Below are 24,284 nucleotides of genomic sequence, written 5' to 3'. Positions count from 1 at the left end.
GCACGGCAGACAGATGTTAGCCCCTTCAAGCATATGGAAGCACATCCTCTATATAGGCTCCTGTGTACACCAGCTATGATCGCTGTGTACTAAAGGAACTGTATGTACCCTGCACTCTTAATGTTTTAATAAAGTTCATAATAATAATAAGTTTAGTTAAGTTACTACAATCACAGCTGAACCTGAGTCGATTACTTTTGTGGAGGACTTTTCCATGTGTCTCTGTGTCTTTTGTTCCATTTACAGCCTTATGATATTCACTCTGGAGACTTGAAGTAACTCAAATAACAAAAAAACTAATACTTTAAAGTGGAACCGAACACACCACACTTCTAAACTGTGTGTATGGTGTTTTAATAGCACTATCCATGGTTCTTAGTTCCTTTTTTGGCAACTTTAGTGCAAACTGGGTAAATTTGCAGCTTTGTGTGTGTGAGCGTGTGCTGCCTCCAGTGGCCACTACAATTTCAAGTACTACATGACATCACACAGAACTGCCCTGATTACAGCCAGGTGTTTCTGATCACAAACACCTGGCTGCAGGGGCGGAGTTTGACGTGTGGATACCTGTTAGACCAATCACACTGTTCTTTCATCCTCCAGGTACTGCCCAGTTTAGCAGCTCTATTTGAAATGTGGTTGTGGGCGGAGTTTAGGTGTTTAGTTCCACTTATATACGTAGCTACGGGGGTGAGAAAAGAGCGTGCAGAGATGCTCAGCTGCTCAGTGACAGGCCCCTCGCTCTGTAGGCCCCCGGCTACAGCCCAGGTAAACCCATGCATAAAGGTTGCCCTGCCCGCAGTCGTATCATGCGTCCGGTGAAGTGTGACTGAATTCCAGTAGAAAGGCTTGTGTTTGGATGTTTTCTGAGCGTGTATCACCACTCACAGCTGTCCATGCTCTGGATGTGCCCCAGAGGATTCACACCGCATTGCAGCCGTAATGAACCGCAACCAGGATCCACCTCTGCAGAGAGACCGGAGTACCTTTACCTCCATCTGCGCCCTGCACTCCCACCACCCATACCTCCATCTGCGCCCCGCACTCCCTCCAACCATCACTGAATATTAGATTTGTAACACTCCACTGGCAAACGACCGCGTGCCACTGAAAGATAAGCACATCACAAACAAACAAACAAACGCACAAATAGTGAGCGGGTTAAATGTTACCTTGCCTTGTTACCAGGGGGTTACCAGGTCAAATGCATGTACTGTTGGATATAAGAGCATGTTTGGGGATGCTTGCGACAGGATGGGCAACTGGGATAAAAAAATAAATAAAATAAATAAATAAAATTATATTACTCTATAGAATAATGATGTCTTTCTGTTCATAGTGAAGAGTCTGCCACCTGCTTGTTTCTATGGAGATGTTATTGATATGCATGAAAAATTCCACTGTATTGCATTAAAATTTCAAAATAAAAAAAATTAAATTAAATTAAAAAAAACCTCTTGCAATTGAAACAATGAAACACTGAAACACCAGCATCCTTAATGTGACTGGGCTCGCCTCTCCACAGATGTAGCTGTAGCTTGGCCCGGTGTTACCTTCTTGTCTCTATGGAGATACACAAGGTTAATGCCATACTGTGGAAGATTGTAGGCAAAGCAATAACATCTCCATGGAGTAAAGCAGTTGGCGGATCCTTCACCAGAAAAGTTCCATAGTGCATGTTTAATGTCTGAATACTGAATCCTATAGAGCAGTAATGTATGTATATGAATGTGTGTGTGTGTGTGTGTGTGTGTGTGTGTGAGTAAAAAGATGTATTTTTATCCTGCTAATTTACAACTGGTTTCACACTGCAACTTTCAACAGCAAAACAGCCGCATTCACACGTTACAAACTACTTCCTGCATTCTGGTACAGTTTATATGTGATATTTCTAACAGTAACGTACAAAATCCTTATTCTTTCCCATCTTCCTTCGAAACGTCCTATGAAACTTGAGTAGGACATTAGTATTAGCACAGACAACAAGACTCACTTTTAAATCACTTGAATATTGGATACTTGTTGTTAAGCTAATTAAGGAAAATAGCCTTTGTCGTGCTACTGTGCTAACCTAAACTTTTGTTAATCAGTCAAACACCAAAGGGTTGCACCAGATGTTTTAACTTGAGAACTCCCAAACTCCCACAACCACATTTCAAATAGAGCTGCTACACTGGGCTGTACCTGGAGGACCAAAGAGGAGAGTGAGGAGTGAGGAGTGAGGAGGCGGAGCTGGATCGTTCAGAGGTCGTTCACTCAAGCAGCAAAGTCAAAGCTTCTCTTATTAACAACAGTAAGTAACCCGCTGTAGTCCAAAGTGTCTGAATTCTTCACGGTAGCGAAAGGAAAGACAACAAAAAAACGTTTGGTAAAATTATATCATGTTGTCGCTGAGATGTGTCTTTGAGCGAGGGGTCGGGGGTCAGGAATGTGGCATAGATCTAATGCGCTAATTTAACCAAAGCAGGACCCCGTTTTATTGTAACTACAAGACTATCTCAGGACTCGGGAGGCGGGGCCCTTCACGGTTATGGGGTTCTCAACTTGTTTAATCTGCATATAGTAAGATCTGGCTCTGAGAGGAGGGGCGGGGTCTGGCGGAAAAGGTTCAGTGTGATTGGTCTAACATTTTAACCCCCCCGGCAACACGGTGTTTGTAATCAGAAACACCCGGCTTTAATCCTGGGAGTCCTGCGTGATGTCACCAGCTACTTGAACTCGAAGCGGCCACTGGAGCCAGGACACAGCCATTTTTCACTGCTATTAAAACATCATGTACACAGTTTAGTAGCGAAGAAAAGTTGATTCAGTGTTTAGTTCCTCTCTGTTGGCCAAAAACACATGAAGAGTTCCTTGATATTTCACATTATCTTATCAGCTGTAGAAAAGTATTTGTACAGCTGAACTACAAATCTCCTAGTTTTTCCTCTTCAGTGAGTCAAACATTTTTCTACACCGACAGCCCTATTTCTGCCCCCAACAGGTCACAGCCGACTTGACAGGACGCTTCTGTGTGTCTGTAAAAGATAAGAAAATAACCACCCAAGAATTTCATTTTTCAAACTAATAGATTTTTCCCATAGACCTAAAACACAGAGGTAATCCGCCTGAGCAGCAGTAGTGTGTATTATCCAGTATCACTGCAGGCACATTGTGATCACTGGACCCGCAGTACAGATCCAGGCATTTAGAGCCAGGGGCCGTGGAGGTCTGTCTCCATCTGCTGTCACTGCAATAAACAGCTGACATGCTAATACTGACTTTCATCAGGTACAAGTATGTAACTATAAATACTGACATTACTTTAGGTAGATTTCTCAACTAATCTTATTTAACGTGTACTTAGGGTGTTAGAGTGTTTGTCCACTGATCTGAAGGTTGGCAGTTCCAATCCTGTTCTCGACCGAAACACCACTGGTTGAACGGTCAGATCCACTGACCCACAGATTGGTGGTGGTTCCATCTCCCACCGATGAATGCATTGTGTCATTGGGCAAGACACTGAACCCACCTCACTTCCAGTGTCTGTACACTGGTGTATGTATGTGTGTGTGAATGGGTGAGTGGTTCCTTGATGTAAAGTGGTAAAGGTGGTAAAATGCTATATATTGATGGTAGTTTCATTACATTTACAGAACAAGTGGTCCCCGAAGGTTGGGGGACCACTGATTTGACCAGAGTCACTGTTGCCCCAATGTTATACTGTAGTCCTCTAATCAAAAACATACCTGGAGTTGTATTTCTGCTGCATTCATCCAAAGTCATCTTCTCTGAGCAGGATTGTTGTGTCATGGATAAAAATGTTGACTTTTCCTGTGCAGTTTTAAAGCCCATAAGACAGGGTTGCCCAAACTTTTTTCACCGAGAGCCATAGCTTGAAAAATATTCGACACAGAGGGTCACAGCCCAGTGGTCGATACAGTGGATAATAATTCACACGCAGGGTACATTTAACATACTTTAAATAAGGCTTGAAATATTAATATTAGGTCCGTATGACAATGCAATGTGATGTGATTTAGGTTATATTGGTAGGATTACTCAAATTTGCAGTAAAAAGTACTGAATATGATCAACTGGGCCAGTTCAACTGAATGAAGGTCAATAAAAATTTATCTGAGGGCCGCATTTGGCCCCCGGGTCATAATTTGGACACCCCTGCCATAAGACATCACCAAACACATTCTGTGGTCAAATTGTGTTCTCAACGAGCACATGGCTCTGTTAGCACTTCTTTTGTTATTTTCACATTCTACATTCCTGTTGCTAACAGCAGAGGGAGCTCCAGCACCAAAATACTTGATTGGAAACAGAGGTGCAGTTTGTAAAGTGTGTTCTCCAAATAGAACCATTTTTAGTTAGCATGACCAGAGTGCATGACCAAAAGGGAAAATGTTTAAAAGGGAATTAAAGCCTTAGAGAATATATAAATTGAAACTAAATTTAGATACATTTTCTTCAAAATGATGAGCTCACAGTATACCACCAGCAATCAACTCCAAGTGATGATAAAGGAACTTGTATAAAACTGCAGTCACTGTCCAGAGAGACTACAACTAAAAATAAAAGCTGCAGCTTGGCTGCCTTTTTAAATAGCTCCCAAAGTATTCCATTTGAATAACTTATTTCATGGCATTATGTAAATAGCAACACTGTAATTTTGTAGCATGCAAGGCATTTTCTGTATGCAAAGAAGGATTATTCAAAGACCAACCACAGTATCAATATAGCAGCAAAAAATAATATCATTTTAATATGGTTTGTTAGAGTAAAAAAGAATAAAGCCATAATGTTGGAAAACGAAAATGATTTAATGACAACAGGTGAAGCTTTTGTCACTTTACAACATGAAGACCAGAAACTTATGGAATCTTACAGTAAACCAATTGCGGAATCGCACACAACCAGTTTACTCTGAACTCAGAATAAAACTGTGTACTGACATATAAAAGGGAAATTTACAAGGTTTGTGGGGCCGCGGGAGAGTGGGTCCCCAGGGGGTGGGTTTGGGGCCTGTACAGTTCAGTCCTTGGTTAGCCCTGGTCTATACCACAGCGTACTGCTGGTACAGGAGCTCCCGGATCTTATAGTAGTCATCACATAGGCAGCCCTCCAGCCCGATACGTCCGGCCTCCGTCTGAGAAAACAAAAAAATATGATAAATATGACCCTTAGAATTTGAATAACAACAGGAAAAGTACTAAGTAATTTTAGGTCATATTTCAGGTAAATATGACCTAATCACCCTATCAGTTTTTCTTACAGACACAAAGTCCAGCGTCAAATCTCTGAGGGGCAAATTTATAGCAGTGGTTCTGCCACCTGCTCATCTTCATAGTAATGTTATTGCTTTGCCAGGGATGTTCCACAGTATTAGTATTAAACAAATATATTTTGTATTTATTCAAATTATTATTATTATTTTTTTTTTTTTTACAGAAAATTAACTTTAAAAACATGCATTCTTGCTGTGAGCAGGCTTGCAATCTCAATGGAGAAAGACAAGTTTATTGCTATACTGTGCAAAATTCAAGGTAAAAGCATCCATGGAGACAAAGGGCGATTTTTACAGTCTTAAAAACGCAAAAAACAGAAGTAGCTAATTTTAAACATTTTGCAGTGGCCCAAAGTTATTCCTCACTGGCCTTATGCATTTTATAAGCACTTTTCACAACCCTCAGAGGTCAGTGCAGACTTTTGACCTGACGGTAAAGTTAACAGTAACTAATATGCTATTGCTAACATGTACTTATTGGATAATAAAATTGTTTATAATTAGCTGCAGATATCACGCAGTGCACGTACATATTTTGACCTCAAGAGCTCCTTATACAATACATCTGTAATGGGGCAAGACAAACTTTGCTCAAATACACAGGTAAAAACTGGGTATGTGGACAAGTAAACCCTCAGTCGTCCAGGTCTGATCCATAGTAGAAGCCAAAGTTAAATCTGTCAACTGGACAAAAAGTTGTAGGAGTGAAGATATTTCATTGCTCATCCAAGCCACTTCTTCAGTTCTGGTCAGATTACTGGTGGCTTCTACTTGGCTTCCACTATAAAACTCGTATCAAAACTAGATACTCATTTGAGCAGATATCGATGCCAATAAAGTGACATTCACAAGACAGAAATGAATATTTTCTGAACAGATTTTGAATTATCATGAGCTATATCAGAACTAGAAATGTAAGAGTCAAATATAGAGCCAACGATCACTATGGAACATACCTGAATGACTGAGGGATTCCCATGGTAATGTAAAAGAAAGTACAATGATTTAATCTTGAAAATTAATTCCGTTGTCTAAATATTTTATTAAACTTTGATACTATTTCTTAGTATCAAAATCAAGTTTGAAAAGTATTGTGACAACACTACAAGTAAATATTCCAAAAGTGAAAATTGTTTTCAGAAAATTAGGAGGAAAATATGCAGTTGAACTCTACCCTTCCTGATATTTTGTCCAACATGGCAACCACCTCAGCTAACACACAGGGCTGTTTAAATAAAGATGTTGTGTTTACAGACTTTTAGACAATCAAAACATTTTCTTTGTGTTTGCACTTGCTCAGGCTGCCAGCGGCTCCTCTCCCTTGATTCACTTTCTGGGTTGGCGCTATTTTAAGGTTTGCTCATTTGTGCAGTTTGTTTGTTGGCACATTGGGGAAACTTCATATTTAATAAGTGGAGTTGCACTTCCTCTGAAATGAGATGCTGAAAAAGCCACTAGGGCTCATATCTTACACGCACTGTGGTTATCCCTGTGGTACATCTGGGTTTTTGTTTACTAGACAATTTTTACATTTCAGAATTCGTACCAAAATAGGTTGTACATAAGTGTAATTTCTTCTATGTAAGATTTAAATAATTCTCAGGAGATGGAGAAATTGGGAACTAAACCTGGATTAAACCAAAACTAAACAAGGATTTAGGACAGATACATTAAACTGAAATAGAATCAAACTTGAATTGCAAATTAGCAAATCGCAAAGACTGCAACTTTTGAAGTACTATAATTTCCCTCACAAACAACTACAGGGCAGTTTTTATACAGAATAACACAGAATATTTTGTTGTGATCTGAAATGATTCTTCTTCTTCTTGGTCGTTTTAAAAATGTGAACTTTGAACACAATTCTATTAACAAAACAGAAATTTCATCCATCAATAAAAAACAGAACTAGTACAGTCTGCATCAGGACTAAACTAGGCTCAAACCAGAACAAGTGTGAAAGTGCCCGAAGACACCTACAAAACATTAGTGGGTAGTCAAACTGTATTAGGACGCGATCCCTCGTGCAACAACATGTGATGCACTCTATATTAAACTGTGAGAGCTGTAGCCTAGTCCACTGGTTCCTGAACTTGTAATTGTAAAGATATGATTGAAAATTGAGTTTCTTTCTAAAATCCACTCTTGTTGTGAATAAATTGGCTTATGTAACACATATGTGTGGGACACATTTTACAGTGGGAGGGCTCGACAAGTATGAAGTGGGTTTGAAAGAAATAAAGCTGGAGATCCACTTACCTAGTCAATGATCATCCCATCCAACTACAACTAGTCATTACAAAAAAAAAAAAGCTACCACATATTTTGCTGTCTAAAACTCCTAAAACGAACATTACCCAAAGTTCCCATTTAAAAGGGCTGCACATTTTTTCATGTAATAGCGTAAAATGTGCCTTGCCTCAGTACAGATACATTGTACAAGCAGGTTTTGCGGTCAGAATGAGACAACTGTGTCCTGTCCGCATCAAATCAAACCATTTTTAAACTATCTGGACTAGAAATTACAGCTGGTGCTCTATTGTTATGCTAGTGTTATTAGCATTGCCTCTGAAAGTTGAGCAGCCCTTGAGGTTAGTAAGTTCGCTGTGTGCATCTAACTAGAAAGCGTTGTATAGTCTGATAAGGAGGAAGTGCACTTTAGCATGTTAGTTGTTGTTAGCTTTACCATCATGGCAATACTCTGCACTGGTCTCAGAGTCGTGAAACGCCTCTTATAAACTCATCGCTATGAATAATTAGGATGCTAGGTGTGCATAAGGAATGTGAGGAATAATTTAACTGCTGCAAACCATCTAAAATGAACTTTTTTATGTATTTTAGACCGTAAAAAACAAGCACAACAGGCCTTGTAGAGCACTGTTGTGGTAGTTAGCGGTTAGCACACTCACCCTGCGGACCGCCACCATGTTGTTGCACACCAGGACCCCTCCCACGAACTCTGCCTGGATGCCTTCTTTCAGGAGCACCTGTTTGAAGTCGGAGAGGCGCGGCTCGTTGATGAAAACAGACTGGTGTCCCGGGATCTGTCAAAAACACAATACTTATAAAAAGACCTGTACTGTTACGTGTATGAGAGAGAGGTGGAGAGACAAGACACTGCAGCGTGGCCTACTTATTTGAGAACAGAATATTTTTACTTCAGTGACAGAGTGATCAGTGGTAGTGCCTCACAGCAAGAGGAGTTATATATAAATGGTGTAGTCAGTGAAGGGACTTTTTAAATGTTGCATGTGAGAAAGAGTTATCAGTTGTTTAGCTAGCTGGCCTGAAGAGCAAAGTCATGATGATATCCTGTTTATGTAAATCCATAACCTTTAGTATTATTACTTTTTGTGCCTGATATTTTAGAATTTAGACATGCGTTCAGTGAAATTTGTGAATATTGTTTTTGCGAGTACAGTTTAGTAGCTCAGTCGATATAGTGTTTGTCCACTGATCTGAAGGTTTTGTGAGTCCACCTCCCAAAGATGAATACTGTCATTGTGTCCTTGAGCCTCGCCCCCAGTGTCTGTGTACACCGGTGTATGAATGTGTGTGTGAATGGGTGAGTGGTTCCTTGATGTAAAGTGCTTTTAGTGCCTTGAAAGTGGAAAAGCACTATATAAAAATGTGACCAATTTACCATTTACCAACTGCATATATAACAAAGGAACTGCAACATAAAATTGGATAAAATATACACCCATTATACTTTACATATGTATTAGCATTATATCCTACTGGTATGACTCTAGTTCTCTTTCAAAAATACTAAATTGAAATATAATAAACAAAATGATGCTCCATACAAATTTCCAAAGTATAATCTTTAATAATAGTTTCAATATTTGCTTACATTTTTTGTGGTGGGACACTCCAGCCGTCTCCATAAATATTTTATTCTGTACTGTATGGTCTTTTGGACATTACCATAGTCACTGCTCTTCATATTAATATTCTGAGGAACGTTTGACCATTCAGAAGAATTTTTTTTTATTTTGAATTGTTAATAGCAACTACGTAAACAGTCCTAATTTCTCATCATTCTGAAACTCATGGATTAACACTGGGATAGAGATACTGCATTAAGATGATTGATGCATCTGTCCATATCAGTAGAATAAGCAAATAGGTAAATAAAGAAATGAGTGGTCAAAAGTATAGAAAATCAGATACTATTTGATACTAAAACTAGAATCGAAACACAGGCATTGATACTAAAAAAGTCACATTCAGAAGATAGAAATTAACCTTTTCTGAATATCTTTAGAATGATCTTGAGCTGTATCAGAACAAGTATAAGATAAATAGACTAGTATACTTCCATGGACCACTGTGGAACCTACCTGGACAACTGAGGGGTTACACAGATACAGGACACGTGGGAATATAAAAGTACTACCATTTAATGTTGAAAATTACATTCTATTGTCTAAATAAAGAGTGACTCTAAATCCTACATTATAATCAATTATTTTTTTAAGAATAACTACACTTTTAATAGCCTTAATAAAGCATGAACATAGACTTAATTCGAAATGAACAAATAAAACTAAAAGAAAAATTTAAAACCCTCTCTCCTGCTCACCTCATGCGGGGGCAGCGGCTCTAGTGTGGGGATGACGTCACTTTCCTCAGAAAACTCCTTCTCCTCTTCTCCGAACAGGTTCATCTTCAGGGCGCGTTGGGCTGCAGCTGCTGTGGCGCTCAGATCCACGTCGGGGTCGGAGATTGTCGTGTCCATGGCTAGCTCCGGATCCTCGGACTGCTCCTCCCCCGTCCCCTCCTCGGCCAGCACCCCCGTGTCCACCTTGACCACGCGCATGTCCAGCACGCCGTCGATCCAGGCCAGCTCCGTGTCCCGGGCCCGGCAGAAGTAAAGAGAGCTCACCAGGGAGTCCTTGAGCCGCACCTACAGTGGGGTGAAAGTGATAGATATAAGTACATGCAATGGGATTAGGGAATATGTGTAAATTTTACAGCATAGGGAGTAAAGAAGGTTTGCAATGGGGATTTAGAGGTGCAGTTGCAAAAAATAAATACAAAAATGCATATAAAAAAGTAAACTTGTAGCAAAGTAGCAAGTAAAGTTCCAAAATAAAACCAAACCAAACCAAAAATGAACTAAACTAATCTAAAAACTAAAGCAAACTAAAACAGAATCTAAACTAAACCGTGCAATGGCTTTACAGAAGCACTACATGCTTGCTCCACTAAAGGGCCTCTACCTGGTTTTAATTTATTCTTGTCAAGATAAATGCTCTTCACATCATGCATTGTCTGGTAAAAGCCGCTAAACAAGAAAAAAAATGGAGACTGTACAATATAATCGGGCAACAACTAATACACAAGATGCTGCACATGGTGACCTTTTCACTAAGAATGATGGGAAACCAAATTCCTGACGCTGTCCCAGACACTTCTCTGTAATGGGGCTATATCACAGTGGCAGAAAGATTTTAAGTGGGCGGGGCTTACTAAAAGGTGTTCCTGGCTCATGGTTTGAAATCAGGTACAGGCCCTTTAAACATGGATGAATGGACGCATGAAAAACATTAAATACACACTTGACTTGATATTTTTTAACTACACAAATTCCCTTGAAAACAAAGCGTGTCTACGTGACCTGGTAGATGTGCGTCTCACTGGTGGCGTCTATAGTCTCCTGCAGCTTGGGTGTGTAGACTTTAAGGTCCTTGCTGAAGGCCCTACAGGACTGAGCCAGGTCCAGACTGGCCTCAGGCGCGCCGTGCACGATCACCAGCTGACGAGGCTTCATCTGGTTTATGATCTTCTTTATTGAGTCTCCGTCAGAGCGGCCCTCATAGTCGATGTACGACACTCTGGCCCTGAAGGGGGAGGAGAGAGATGAGTGGTTTTTAATGAGGTATGCTTTAATATCATATGTGAGCCTGAATAATGTTGTATGTCAGTTATGCCGGCCTCAGACTACACGCGGTGCAGCTCGGGTGCATTGATTGAGCTCTCTCATTACTTTTTATGAAATTCCTGCAGACTGCACACCATGCAGTCTGGCAGTGCAGGCAGAGGTGCAGCGGTGCTCCAGATTCATACTGTTGGGAGTCAGTTCTGGCCTTACACCGGAGCCGGCCGGAGCCTTTTCCCTTAATAAATAGTTATCATGCGAATATGTGGTCTTGTGTGTGCAGCTTCAAAGGTGACAGCAGCACAGCACCGCTCTGAGTGCGACTGTCACACCACAACAAAACCACTCCCACACTGCAGTCTGAGGGAGGCGTAAGAAAACAGTCACAGCCAGATGTTCTTTTCCACAAATTTATGGTCCTTTTCAGAAATATTAAAAAAATAAAATAAATAAAGCCACAGTGTTACTTGAAAATTTAATATTGACTAACACAATAATCACTATAGTAACAAACTGAATGTCAGGTAATAACACCAAAGTTCTACATGTGACGTACAGTTAGGTTTTTTTTTTTATTAAAGTAACTTAAAATGTTTTATATATATATATATTACTGTACAGTATAGGAAATTTTTGCAAAAACAGCGATATCGCTGTACTGAACCTCCACATCATACTTTCCCTCATGGTGCAGCCCTGGTACAGACTTTGCAGCACTGACCTGATCTCCAGGTTTTCGATGCTCGACACACATTTGGTGGGCACCACAGACAGGTCTTGGTCCATGGGCTCCTTGGCTCCGTTTGTTAGAGCTGACTCCAGTTTGATCTTCTCCTCTTCATTAGCCTGAAGCTCTGGAACAAGGAAATCCTCTAGTCTGCAACAGGACACAGCCAGGGGGAGTTACCTCAATGTCCATTTTATATCAAACTAAACCAGTCTCTGCTGTGTCTTTACCTTCTTGGAAATCCTTTTTTTTTTTTTTACATATTTTTTGTTAGATAGGGTGTGTCCAGAAATTCTCATTTTTCTATATACCCTTTTTCCCATAAGGATTAGCACTAAATATACAAACTGTAAACAATCACCATCACGAGTGATGAAGAAAATGTACTTAGAACTCAAGTTAGCTGTTAACAGGTTAAAACTGGGGTGTCTGACTTTTTTTTTTTGTAAATTAGCACATTTTGTGTTGTCCCCCCAAGAGTATACTTTAAGAACAACAATAGTCTTGTATTTTTATTTCTTGTCGACCCAGAACTAAGCGCTGCATGCAGCGTTCTGACTGGCTGTGTTTAGGCGGTCCAGTGTTGTTTCACTTTGCAGTTTGAAAAGTTATTTTCTGAATAAAACACAGGGAGATGGAAGTAGACCGTGAAAGTGAAATGCAATAAAAACAATTTTCTTTAAATATTATAAAGATCTGATATTTTGTGTTAACTCAGACTTGACACTGTTTGTTGCTCTTGTAACAGTTTGTGTTGTTGTTAATGTTGCTTTGTTGCTATGCCGATAAGTTGATGTGAAAGTTCAATTGTCAGTTACTGCTTTTTTTTTTTAGACTGGCTTTACTGAGTTGAAACTACTGTTGTTTGGCTTTTGTTTTAACGTGGGTTAGGGCCTACAGTATCCCACGTGTTCAGAAAATAAACAACCAGAAGAAATTCTGTGCGTTTCCCTACACCAAAACTCTACAGTATATCCAAAATGTTCCTTTGTTACCTGGTACCTGAGGATTTTGTAGGACATAGTGTAGTAGGACTTCTATGTTATACTATGTTCCTATGTACCGTGTGATTATGTAGAGGACACTTAGTAGGACTTAGGGCTTAGGGGATTAATCACAATTGAAAACATAACTTAAATGGAGGCAATAAGCAAATCGTAAAGGCTGCAATTCTTAAAGTACCGGTATCATAATTTCGTCCACAAACAGCAAAATCTCTTGTCTTATTCTGCATAAAAACATCTAACTCTGTAGTTTAGACCTGCACAAACATGTTCCGAAGTGTACGTAAAGCAGGTATTCCAGTCTTTTTGTTAATTCCTATTATTAAAACAAAACTTGTAAACCTAAACAGAATGCTTGTCAGAAAATCGTGCCTGGATATTTTTTCCCAAATTGTTCTGATTTAAGAAAGAAAGTACTGTGATATAATGTTGAAAATCAAATTCTATTGTCTCAAGAAAGAGATTTTTTATTATCATTTTATTTTTTATAGTGTGAAAGTACGGTGACAGCACTAGTTGTTAGTACCTGATGATCTCTCCATACTCGTCCCACTTGATCCTCTCCTCGTGCGTGGGGAACATGGGGTAGGACTTCTTGGCCTGTTTGAAGAAGCTCCCTTTGGTCCGACCTTCGTTCTTCATCATCAGGTCGTGGTGTTTGCTCTTCACGGCGGTCGGCTGCTCCAGGTCGTCGTCCATGTCGCTCTCATCGCTGGAGTCCATGTCCACTCTGAGAACACAACAAAACGGTTATGTTGCTTGTTAGATAATGTTTTTTTTTTTTTTTTTTTTTAGCAAATTGCACTCCTTAGCATAAGGCATAATTATAGTTGTCATAATATCAGTTGATGTTAAAAGTCCTGTATTACACAAAATGGACTCTTGGGATCTTTACATCATGTTAGAATGTTGCTACCTCATCACAAACAGACCTGGAGTTGTGTTTTGTTACCTTCACACATGTTTGTGCATCTCCAAAGCTCCAAATGCTCTGTTCCACCTTGTGACATCATAGTTCTCAGGTTAACAGCTCCTTTTACCTTTAGTCCTTTTACCATTCCAAATGAAGGTGTATGGAGTGCATTACCACATGACATCACAAGGTGGAACAGAGTGTTTTCAGTTTGAGAGAAGAACTCAGCCTAAATACGCAGGGTTTCTGTGTTGAACATGTGTGAATGAAACAAAACACAACTCCAGGTCTGTTTTTGATGAGGAAACAACATTATAACATAGATCAGAAAATCATAGATCAGCATAATATGGGCCCTTTAATGTAATGCAATTTATAGGTGTCATACTAAAAGGGAAATAGTACTGCGTCACAATACAGCTGCAGAGCTAAACTTTCACCCAAGTGACGGTAGTGTGTGTTCCCGCTGTGTGGGGAGCTGAGGTGGATATTGTTGAAGTAGAGGTAAAAATTGATTAAAGCACTTTCATTCATTTTTACAGAGCCTAAAAGTTTTTATATTTTTAACTTAAACTGTTCAGTCTAGTTTGAAACCAGATCTCTTAGTAGTCATGATTTTGGCTTGTTTCAATCTTAAAGTTTACAATTTTTGTATTTACTTGAATACCTGTATTTGTACATTAAAGCCACAGTAGGTAATGTTTTAGCCAAATATAGGTGTGTTTTTCTTTCATTTTGGTTGTGTTTACTGCACTGAAAAACATGCACTCTTACTTTGAACAGATTTGCATCTCCATAAACCTGACTCTTATTTGGTCTGGAGCAGGGCCTTCTCCTGCTTGTTTCCATGGAAATTTTGCCCCTTTAGCAGCAATATTCCAGTATGGCATAAAACTTGAGAAGAGTGTTTCTATTTCCATGGAATCATGGAGATGCCACATCCAGAAAGTTACATATTGTACTTTTAAAGTATTGTTATCATACTCAAGTCTCATACTCATTTGAACTGAAGTCTCGTGGACCAGAGGTTCAGTAAATATTCAAATGTTAATTTTACTAATAATTTTATGAAGTGTAAATGTTTTATGTTTTAACTGTGTACTCCTGTGGACTCCACTGAAGATGAGATACAGTTTCATTTTCTCTCTACAGCTCAAATCTGACTGTATATAAAAAATATCAGAAACCTCCCCACTATTGCTACAAAAACATCCATGATAAATGCTGAGCCCCAAAATATATAATTGCAGCTTTCATTTACTGAACAATAGGTCGATATATTGATCATCGTGACAGGCCTACATGGATCAGTGTGGAACCTGCCTGGACGACTGAGCGATTACACAGACGTAAGGCCACATGGGAATATAAAAAGAAAGTACCAATACTATTATTTTTAATATTATTTAAACCAAATCTTATTGTCTGATGAAAGAGTTTTTATTATGATGTGGTATCGAAATCAATATTGAGTATCAAGTCTATTCCTTAGTATGGAAATCGAGTTTGAAATTTTAGTATCATGACAACACAAAGTTAGTTTTTTTTTTAGCAGTTACTCGATTACTCGAATATACTTGAAAAATATTTTATAGTATGAATATTCCAGTACACATTTTTGCCCACCTCAGCCATTACACAGCGGGAACACACACTACCTTTGCTGTTATAAGTTTAGCCTCGCAGCTGGATTGTGACGCAGCTTTTCTCTCTCCGTGTTAGAATGGCCCTGAGCTGCAGTTCACTATCTGGGCCACTGTTTGCATCTACTTTCACGGTACAACAAAAACTGATGACACCTCTAAAATGCAATGTGCTGGTTCGGCTTTCAACAAACATGAGTCTGCATTTCTTCAACACCAAAGGACAAAAGCACAAAAGTAAGGGATATTTTAGGTAGCTTTAAATGTCCTATAAAACACAAAACTGACTCATGTTATAATGTTGTTATCTCCTCAAAAACATACCTGGAGTTGTGTTTTGTTTCATTCATACTTTTGAGTATTCTTGCATTATTAGTCTGTCTATATCTCCAAACCTCAAAATTCTCTGTTCCACTTTGTGATGTCATCAAGTAGCAGTTTTAAAGTTGACTGCTGTTTTAGCCTCAATTGAACTGATTTTCTCTTTCTGTCACAATACTAAAATTGTGGTCTTATATCTGTGTAATCCCTCAGTCGTCCAGTAGGTTCCACAGTGGTCCATGAGTGTATACTAGTCTATGTGTCTTATACTTGTTCTGATGCAGTTCAAGATCATTCCAAAGCGATTCGGGAACAATTCATTTCTGTCCTGTGAATGTGACTTTTTTAGTATCAATACCTGCTCCAATAAGCATCTAGTTTCAATACTAGTTTTAGTATCAGTTAATATCTGATTTTCGATCATTTTGACAACACTAGAAAAACATTAAGTTTTAATATTTTAGCTTTACCTTCTGTTTGATTGAGACTTGCCACAGAAAGTCTACAGTATCTGCTGATGCACTGAGAACCAAAGGCTAAAGACTAAAGCTTGGCAAATTCTAAAGTTTGGCAATTCCAGGGCAGATTATTAAAATTATTTTTGTGAAGGTGTATGGAGTTTAAAAACACAGTGGAGCACTTCCTGTATTACCACATGACATCACAAGCTAGAGTGTTTTCTGTTTGAAAGAAGAATACAGTCTAAATCTGCAGGGTCTGTGTGTTAAACATGTGAATGAAACAAAACTCCAGGTCTGTTTGTGATGAGGAAACAACATTATAACAGATTAAATATTTGTGTAATATAAACCTGCAAAATGTGGTGACTTACTCTTTCTCTTGCTCTAGTTTTCTCTCTGCTTCTTTTTTTATCTTCTCTTTTTCGAGGTATTCGTCCAATTCTCTTCCTTCGAGTTTCACGCGTTTCTTCACCTGAGGGACAGAAGAAAAACTGAAGTTACAAAACAAACCCAAGGGACATAATATCCAAATTCCTCTATATATAGTTTGTTTTGCAGTTTAAAATTCTAACATATTAAAGGAGTAATATCTACCGTAATTTTTTGGTGCAGACTATGCCATCTGCTTGTCTCCATGGAGATATTATTGCTTTGCTGAGAATATTAAACCTACCTATCTTGCATTAATTCATTTTTTTTATTTCTCAAAAAAAAAAAAAAACAGGTCAGATTTGTGCAGAGGCAACTCTGCTCTGTAAATTGTCCTCTTGGTGCCAGCTACTTGTCTCCATGGAGATATAGAGATAGATAATGCCATATAGTGCAACATTCCATGCAAAACAAAAACATCTCTGTGGATACAGGTAGGTGGTGTACCTCCACCAGAAAAGTTCTAAAGTGCATCTTTAAAAGTACAGTATGTAATCCTCTGGAGGTGGCTCATCACCTGTATGATTCCATGGAAGTAGAAACTTAAATATATACTTCTGAACATTCTCCATGGAGATACTGTGGAATATTATAGCCAAAGGAATAACATTTCCATGGAAAGAAAGCAGTAGACAGCCCTCTTCCTAGTGAAGTAGGAGTCAGGTTTGTGGAGATGAAAGCCTGCTTACAGCATGGATGCAAGTTTTTTTTATGTGCAATAAACACAACCAAAACGGAAAAAAGCTCTTATTTTAGTCTGTTTTTAGCTAAAAGTTACATACTGTGGCTTTAAAGCTACCATCTATACGTTTTTTTATGAGAACAGAACAGGGTTGGCTCAGACAATCTAATTATGAATGGCAGTTTTAAGGTAAGAATAATCCAATTGAAGAATATTCTGATTGAAAACTGTTATGGAAATATTTGCTTACAGTGGTTAATCTAATTAGTACTTTGTCATATAGGCTTGGTACTGGTATTCTCACCTGTCAGTCCCGGTTTCTTAACTCTTAGTTCAATTATATCTTATCTATTTGAGCTGAAGATCCAGTACATTGTGCCCTGTTGTCCACTGTCTGAGGCATGTTAGATTAACTGCTAATCCTGTGTCCCAAGAAGTGTTTTGACATTGTGCTTTAATGGGTCTAAACTGTTTTTCTGGTTCATTTAATTCTTATCTGTGTGGTATAAATATGCTGTATGTACTGACACTGACAGAGTTTAGGGTGAGACGACGCTCGGTCAGGGACAGGCAGCTCTTTACAATTGTGGCACAACAGCTTTAATAGATCAGACTCTTTGATTCAAGACAATTTCTCGGTTCATTTTATTCTTTAGTTGTTTTCCTTGTTGAAATTCCACAACAAATGTTTCTGCCATTTAAAAAAAATTATCACAAAGACTTATTTATCATTATTTCTTCAGTGTGTGATCTATCCATTTTTAAATGAGTCATTGGATTCACTGACTTATCACCTCCATAGTCAGTTTGCTGTTGCAGTTTCTTGCCTTAATTACAACAGTGTGATTCAATATAATAATTTCAATATCTGAAATTGTTCATTTTAACTTTGTGTCAAAAAGTCTATCCATGGGTTTCAGAAAGATGAAAAATCATAGTGCCATAGTGATTAGCACAGAACAAAATGTATTATATCTTTTCAAAAAGTCCCCAAAATGTTGCATATAACAGGAAGCTGAATCCCATGAATTAAATGATACAAAATATAACCGTGTCAGTGGTCATAATATTGTTCCTGATTTCCAAACTTCCAGCAGGTCTAACACTTACCTCCAGGTCGAGCATCTTCTCCTCGGGGTGGTCTATGAGGTAGCGTGCCAGCGTGCCGGGCGTGGTGCGGTAGGTCAGGATGATGGAGTTGCGGGGGTTTTGGCACCACTGGATGAAGAGCTCGCGGGAGAAGCCGGACTCCAGGTCGGGCTGGCTGCACAGGACCACCTTGGGGCTGGGCACGCGGGCCAGGTCCGACAGACTGTGGCACAGGGTCAGGTGACGGAACTGGAAAGGGTTGTTCCTCTTGTCCTCGAAGCAGCGCATCAGTTTGTCGCTCATCCACTCCACCTGGACACAGTGAGACAAGTTAGGACGTGGGAACGCGGGGAGACGGGTTGGGACGCGGGGAGATGGGTTGGGACGCGGGGGGACGGGTTGGGACTCAAGTTGGAACAAATGATAGACTTTCACAAGCAAACAGTTAACTTCACATTTTGGATACCCCCTGGTTCCAGAAGTAAATTTCTCATTCATTTGTCCCGTAGATTTTCTGAAATAAATTATATTAAAAGTTTAAAACTAATTGGATCTTGCATTTGCTTTTTGAACTTAAAACAACCATGTTATGGATGTTAGTTACCACACAGCTCCTTAGCCTCTGATGCCTTTGCCTTACCCTTGTAATATTTGAATTTTTCAAAAAGTCTAATATCAGACTAACATTTGGAATTGTGACATTCCTAGTTTTGGCCAGTAGAACTACCACTAACACAACTACTCACTTGCAATTTTTAGATTTGAATATTTTAGCCAATACATAAATCAAATATGAATTATAGGGCAAGTGTAGTGTAGCTGACTGCATAGGTCTGAAGACAGACGTCCAGAGCACTTATGTCACCTGTGACTTGGAGAACTCCACCACATTGTAGCTGACGTTGTTGAGCAGAGCCAGAGGATACACTCCTAGCCCCGCGTCCTTTGTCCTCCAGATCTGGTCCAGCAGCTGAGCCAGCTCCAGCACCCTGCCTGCAGTGTCCACAGCTAGCAAGACATTACCATCCCCGCGAAGGGTCTCCATCACATTAGCTAAGAGGAAAAAAACATATTTATTGTTAAAGGCCTTGTATCAGATTTTTTTCCATATATTTGAACAAAATTTGTCTTGCTTCTAATTATAAAGCATTTTAATGTCCAATAATCAGATAGCTTGCTAGTTGTTGTTAGCATTACCTAGTAAGACACCGCTCTGGCCTCTCAAAGTTGTGAAAAGTGCTTATAAAGCTCATTGTGGTGAACAATTAGGATTCTCAAAATGCATAAGGTAAGTGACGGACAACTTTGGACCACTGCAAACTGTTTAAAATTTACTATTTTTTTTTTATGTTGTTCAGACAAATAAATCAGGTCCTTCTAGTAAAGCATTTTTCAAGCCAACGTTCAACCAAAAAAATATTAAACATTAAGCTGGGTCACATTTTTATAACCTGTTAACTCCAATTGATTTAAAATCGTATCGAATTACATTATTTTTAAATAAAAGCTTTCAAATATTGTAATCTGCTGAGCCCATAAGCATCCTAGTCCAATATTAAAATAACTTACTTAAGAGCTGCTCGTCCCTCTGTTTTCGTCGAGGCTGTACATATGTGGCATTGAAGGAGTCTGTGATGAGTAAAGAAGGACGACTGATGCTTTCCAGGGTGCAACCATTCAGGTGGCTACAAACAAAAATACAAGAATTAATGTCAACAAGTAAAGATGGAAGGAGGCGTGTTTTCCATAAGACGAGACATGAGATTGGGTCCATGAGAATGAGACAAGATTTTTAAATAGGTTATAATACATACATTGTGCTGTTAAGTTCACAATTTAGATCTAAGCTAATCTTTTATTTACTTTATACATTTAATAGAGGTTATACAGAGGACATCACAGCCTTTGGAACTTTACTAGTGAGGAGCAAAAGGTGTATGAGAGTCAATGGTGAGTAGTGCCATTTTCTTCAGTAAAAGCTCAAAACATATAAAATGTGAAAGTAACAAATATAAAAGTCTACAGCTCTGTTACATATTTAGTTTGTACCTGCATTTAAAACAAGAAAAACAGCTCAACAGTTAACAGTGAAACCCCAGAGACACTACAGACTACAGGCACATCCATCACTGATACAGACTTTGGATCAGACACATTTGAACTGAACCTCTCTCTCCATAAATCAGGCGTTTCTGCGTCTGTGTGTTGAGGAGATTAATTGTTGTCGGGTGAAAAAATTAGCTCCATGGACAAAAATGAAGCCAGAAAAAAAACAAAGAAGCACATTTTGTCTTTTAAGCTGCTCATAGCTCTGCCACTCAGTCAAAATGTTCAGGGGCATTTTTCAAACAGAATGATGTCAGTGCAAAGTAGAGACAGATATATTGGTTGGTCGATATATCGTGCCAATATTTGCCCTTTTTTGAAGTAAAAAGGGCTGTGGGTGAGTTTGTAGTAAATTTAAATGTTATCATTTGGGGAAAATAATAAAAATTGGCCCAAAAATATCGGCAGAGCTTGTCGGCCATTGACCTCTCTGGTTTCTCTGGATCGGTATCAGCATCAGTCATGGAAAAAAATCCATACTGGTCGATCTCTAGTGCATAAGCTCTACATCCATCCATCCATTTTCTTCCGCTTATCCAGAGCCGGGTCACGGGGGCAGCAGTCTAAGCAGGGACTCCCAAACTTCCCTCACCCCAGACACGTCCTCCAGCTCCTCCGGTGGGATCCCAAGGCGTTCCCAGGCCAGCCGAGAGACATAGTCCCTCTAGCGTGTCCTGGGTCTTCCCCGGGGCCTCCTCCCGGTGGGACATGCCCAGTACACCTCCCTAGGGAGGCGTCCAGGAGGCATCGAGCCACCTCAGCTGGCGCCTCTCAACGTGTAGGAGCAGCGGCTCTACTCCGAGCTCCTCCCGTGTGACTGAGCTCCTAAGGGTGCGCTCAGCCACTCTGCGGAGGAAACCCATTTCGGCCGCTTGTATCCATGACCTTGTCCTTTCGGTCATTACCCAGAGCTCATGACCATAGGTGAGGGTAGGAACGTAGATTGACCGGTAAATCGAGAGCTTCACCTTCCGGCTCAGCTCCTTCTTTACCACAACGGTCCGATACAGCGACCACATCACTGCAAATGCTGCACCGAACTGCCTGTCAATCTCACACTCCATCCTTCCCGAGACTTGAACTTGAACTCCTCCACTTGGGGCAGAGACTCACCACCCACCCGGAGAGGGCAAACCTCCTTTTTCCGGTTGAGAAACATGGCCTCGGATTTGGAGGAGCTGATTCTCATCCCAGCCCCTTCACACTCGACTGCAAACCAAGCTCTAAGCTCTACATTTTAGCTTTAGTTAGAACTACAGCTTCTCAAGAGATGCAAGGTCTTGTCCCATGCTTATCAACAATATAATGTGCCAACCAATGTATATACCAAACAGGGAAGTGCAATTAATTTAATTTTAACTGGGAAAGAAATTCAGACATTCATCAGCTTTAGTCTTTTTAACTTTTAGTCTATAGCCAGTCCTTTGTCAGTAAGAGCATGTGGTTTGGAGCAGAGTTCAAACTTTGGATGATGAGATTAGACAATGTTTTTGAGTTGTGTTATATGGCTATGATTAAAAGTCTGTATTAATTATGGTCAGGAAATTAATATTGAAAGTTTGTAGTCAGACAAAGTTAAATTAAACGGAAAGTTGGGATTGATCAATATATGGGGAAAAAGTAATTTATTTTATAGTCTTATCGCCCATCCAGTGTATTAAATATATGACGTTTTACTCACATTTCTCTCTTATGGTTGAAATCCACAGCGTAAACAATCTCCTCCTCTCCATCCTTCACTATTTTCCATATAGTGCCTCCGATCATGTGACCAGCAGGGAGAGGAGTTATGGACAGGCCGTGTCCTTTACCTGGTGAAACAAAAGGAAGGGTTTAGTACCGCACTAACAGAGACGTGGTAAACAAACAGTTGTGTCGTGTTGCCTCTCACCTTTGAGGTTAACAATCTGAGAGTATTTCAACTGCTGGATTTTATCAAAGGCACTGTCCACGTCGTCCAGGGTGAATAATGTAAAGTCCTCACAGTTGTTTCGAGACTAAGAGGAGAAAAATATCAGTAAATATATTAAATGTGAATATGGTTTGGATAAAATATAGAGCTCAGGATTGAACATCCGGAAAATGTGTTGCTGACAGCATGTGCCAAACATACCTAGAGATGCATTAGTCAAAATAATATAAAAAGTGAACAAAAGAGCAGTGGAATAATCTGTAGTGTCAGAACACTTTTGAATGAACACCAGGTTTAGTATTTAGCATCTTAAAATCTCCATTGGTTTAACATTAGGGTGAAATGTAATCTGCATTTATAAATGAAAAGGCTAGATGTGTAAATAAAATAAACAAAAACTTTACTTTTGCTCCTGTAGTATATAGTTAGCAATGATAAAATTCAAGTTTCTCTTCTCACGTGTATTTATGACATGGAGCCAGCTTACCTGATATAAATCATACATGAACATCTGTCCCATCTTGTAAACAGGAATGGTGGCGTAGATTGTACAGTTTAAACCCAGTTTGCCCACAGCATAGGGTAGGGCACCTAAGTGAATGGGGTCTGGGTGTGAGAGGAGCACAGCATCCACTTGGTGAACATATCTGGACACAAAACACCATTAGAATTAGTGTGATTCATGGGCTAGAGTAAATATTGCATAAATCATGTACCGTTTCATGGCATCAATGATGTCCATGGAGAAGTTCTCATCCCAGCCACAGTCCAGAAGGAAACGGAACTCGTCCACCTGTAGGAGGTAGCATAGGGCAGACTCCTCCTGGACCCCCGAGACCGCCGTCAGCTTTATAATAGACGTCATGGCCTTCTGCTTTCACACTGCAAACAACACAGAAAGAAAAGAAATCTTAGAAATGTAGTGTGATGCACTTGAGTGAATAAAATACTTGCTCTATTGGAACTAATAAAAATAGTCAAAATACTCAATTCATATTTAAAGGTGCAGTATGTAACTTTTCGGATGGGAATTCATCACCTACTAATCTCCATGGAGATGTTATTGCTTTGCCTGAAATGCTCCATAATATGGCATTAAATTTGTCTCACTTGAATATATTCAGTGACAGTTGGACACATTGGCAAACATGCAGTCTTACTTACAGTGAGCAGTTACAAGAAGCACCTTTAAAAAGTAAATGTGGTAAGTTTGTTGTAGTTAAGCCTTATTCAATGTTGACGAACAGCGTATTTCCAATGGCCAAACTAATTGTTACTCCAAATTCCGAATCAGCTTTTGTTTCATGATATACAGTTTACAAAACAATATTTAGCACGTAAGTGAAGAAAGTAAATAATCCACAGTTTTGTTTTACCATTCAACCCATTCATTCATCAAGTGCAAATAATAACTTTATAGTGATAGTGTCAAATACCTAAATACTATAGCACAAATTAATCTATTCAACATAAAGGTAACACTTAATTTGCACAAGAAAAAATTCAACAATTCTCCTGCAAAATAAGATTAGCATGTTAGCCAACAAGTAGCATTTCTTTGTTTTAACTTCATCCTGTTCAAATGAGTGTGTCACATACCATTCAGAATAAGTCAAATTAAAAGTGCCACTTGGTGATAATGGTTAGAATTAAGTAAATAAAAGAATAAACTGGAATTTCATCATTTTTACCGCTATTCTAGGCACACTTGACTAGCCGACATGATTACCGCTGCAAGTGTGAAAGGGTAGTGGGACGTACCAACTATACCGGGGGGAATTGAAACCAAATACATTCTAAGAAAAACGACTAATAATTAATATTCAAACGTATTA

General features: G+C 39.3%; 1 protein-coding gene across 1 annotated transcript; it reads right to left on the bottom strand.

Moving 5' to 3' along the window:
- Positions 1-4,791: 4,791 nt before the first annotated feature.
- Positions 4,792-24,191, bottom strand: cpsf2 (cleavage and polyadenylation specific factor 2). Its single transcript, XM_033990740.2, has 15 exons — positions 24,049-24,191; positions 23,166-23,331; positions 22,937-23,096; positions 22,429-22,534; positions 22,219-22,348; positions 20,001-20,116; positions 19,297-19,484; positions 18,453-18,743; positions 16,603-16,703; positions 13,420-13,623; positions 11,884-12,039; positions 10,902-11,124; positions 9,864-10,187; positions 8,185-8,319; positions 4,792-5,137 (listed from the first exon to the last, which is right to left on the bottom strand). The coding sequence occupies exons 2-15, from the start codon at positions 23,312-23,314 to the stop codon at positions 5,045-5,047; spliced, it is 2,376 nt and encodes a 791-aa protein (XP_033846631.1). The 5' UTR covers positions 23,315-23,331; positions 24,049-24,191; the 3' UTR covers positions 4,792-5,044.
- Positions 24,192-24,284: the final 93 nt, after the last annotated feature.

This window comes from Periophthalmus magnuspinnatus, chromosome 24 (genome assembly GCF_009829125.3).
Source record: "Periophthalmus magnuspinnatus isolate fPerMag1 chromosome 24, fPerMag1.2.pri, whole genome shotgun sequence".
NCBI classification, from domain to species: domain Eukaryota; kingdom Metazoa; phylum Chordata; class Actinopteri; order Gobiiformes; family Gobiidae; genus Periophthalmus; species Periophthalmus magnuspinnatus.
Note: the sequence above shows the minus strand (reverse complement) of the source record. Positions and strands in the feature narration are given on the sequence as shown.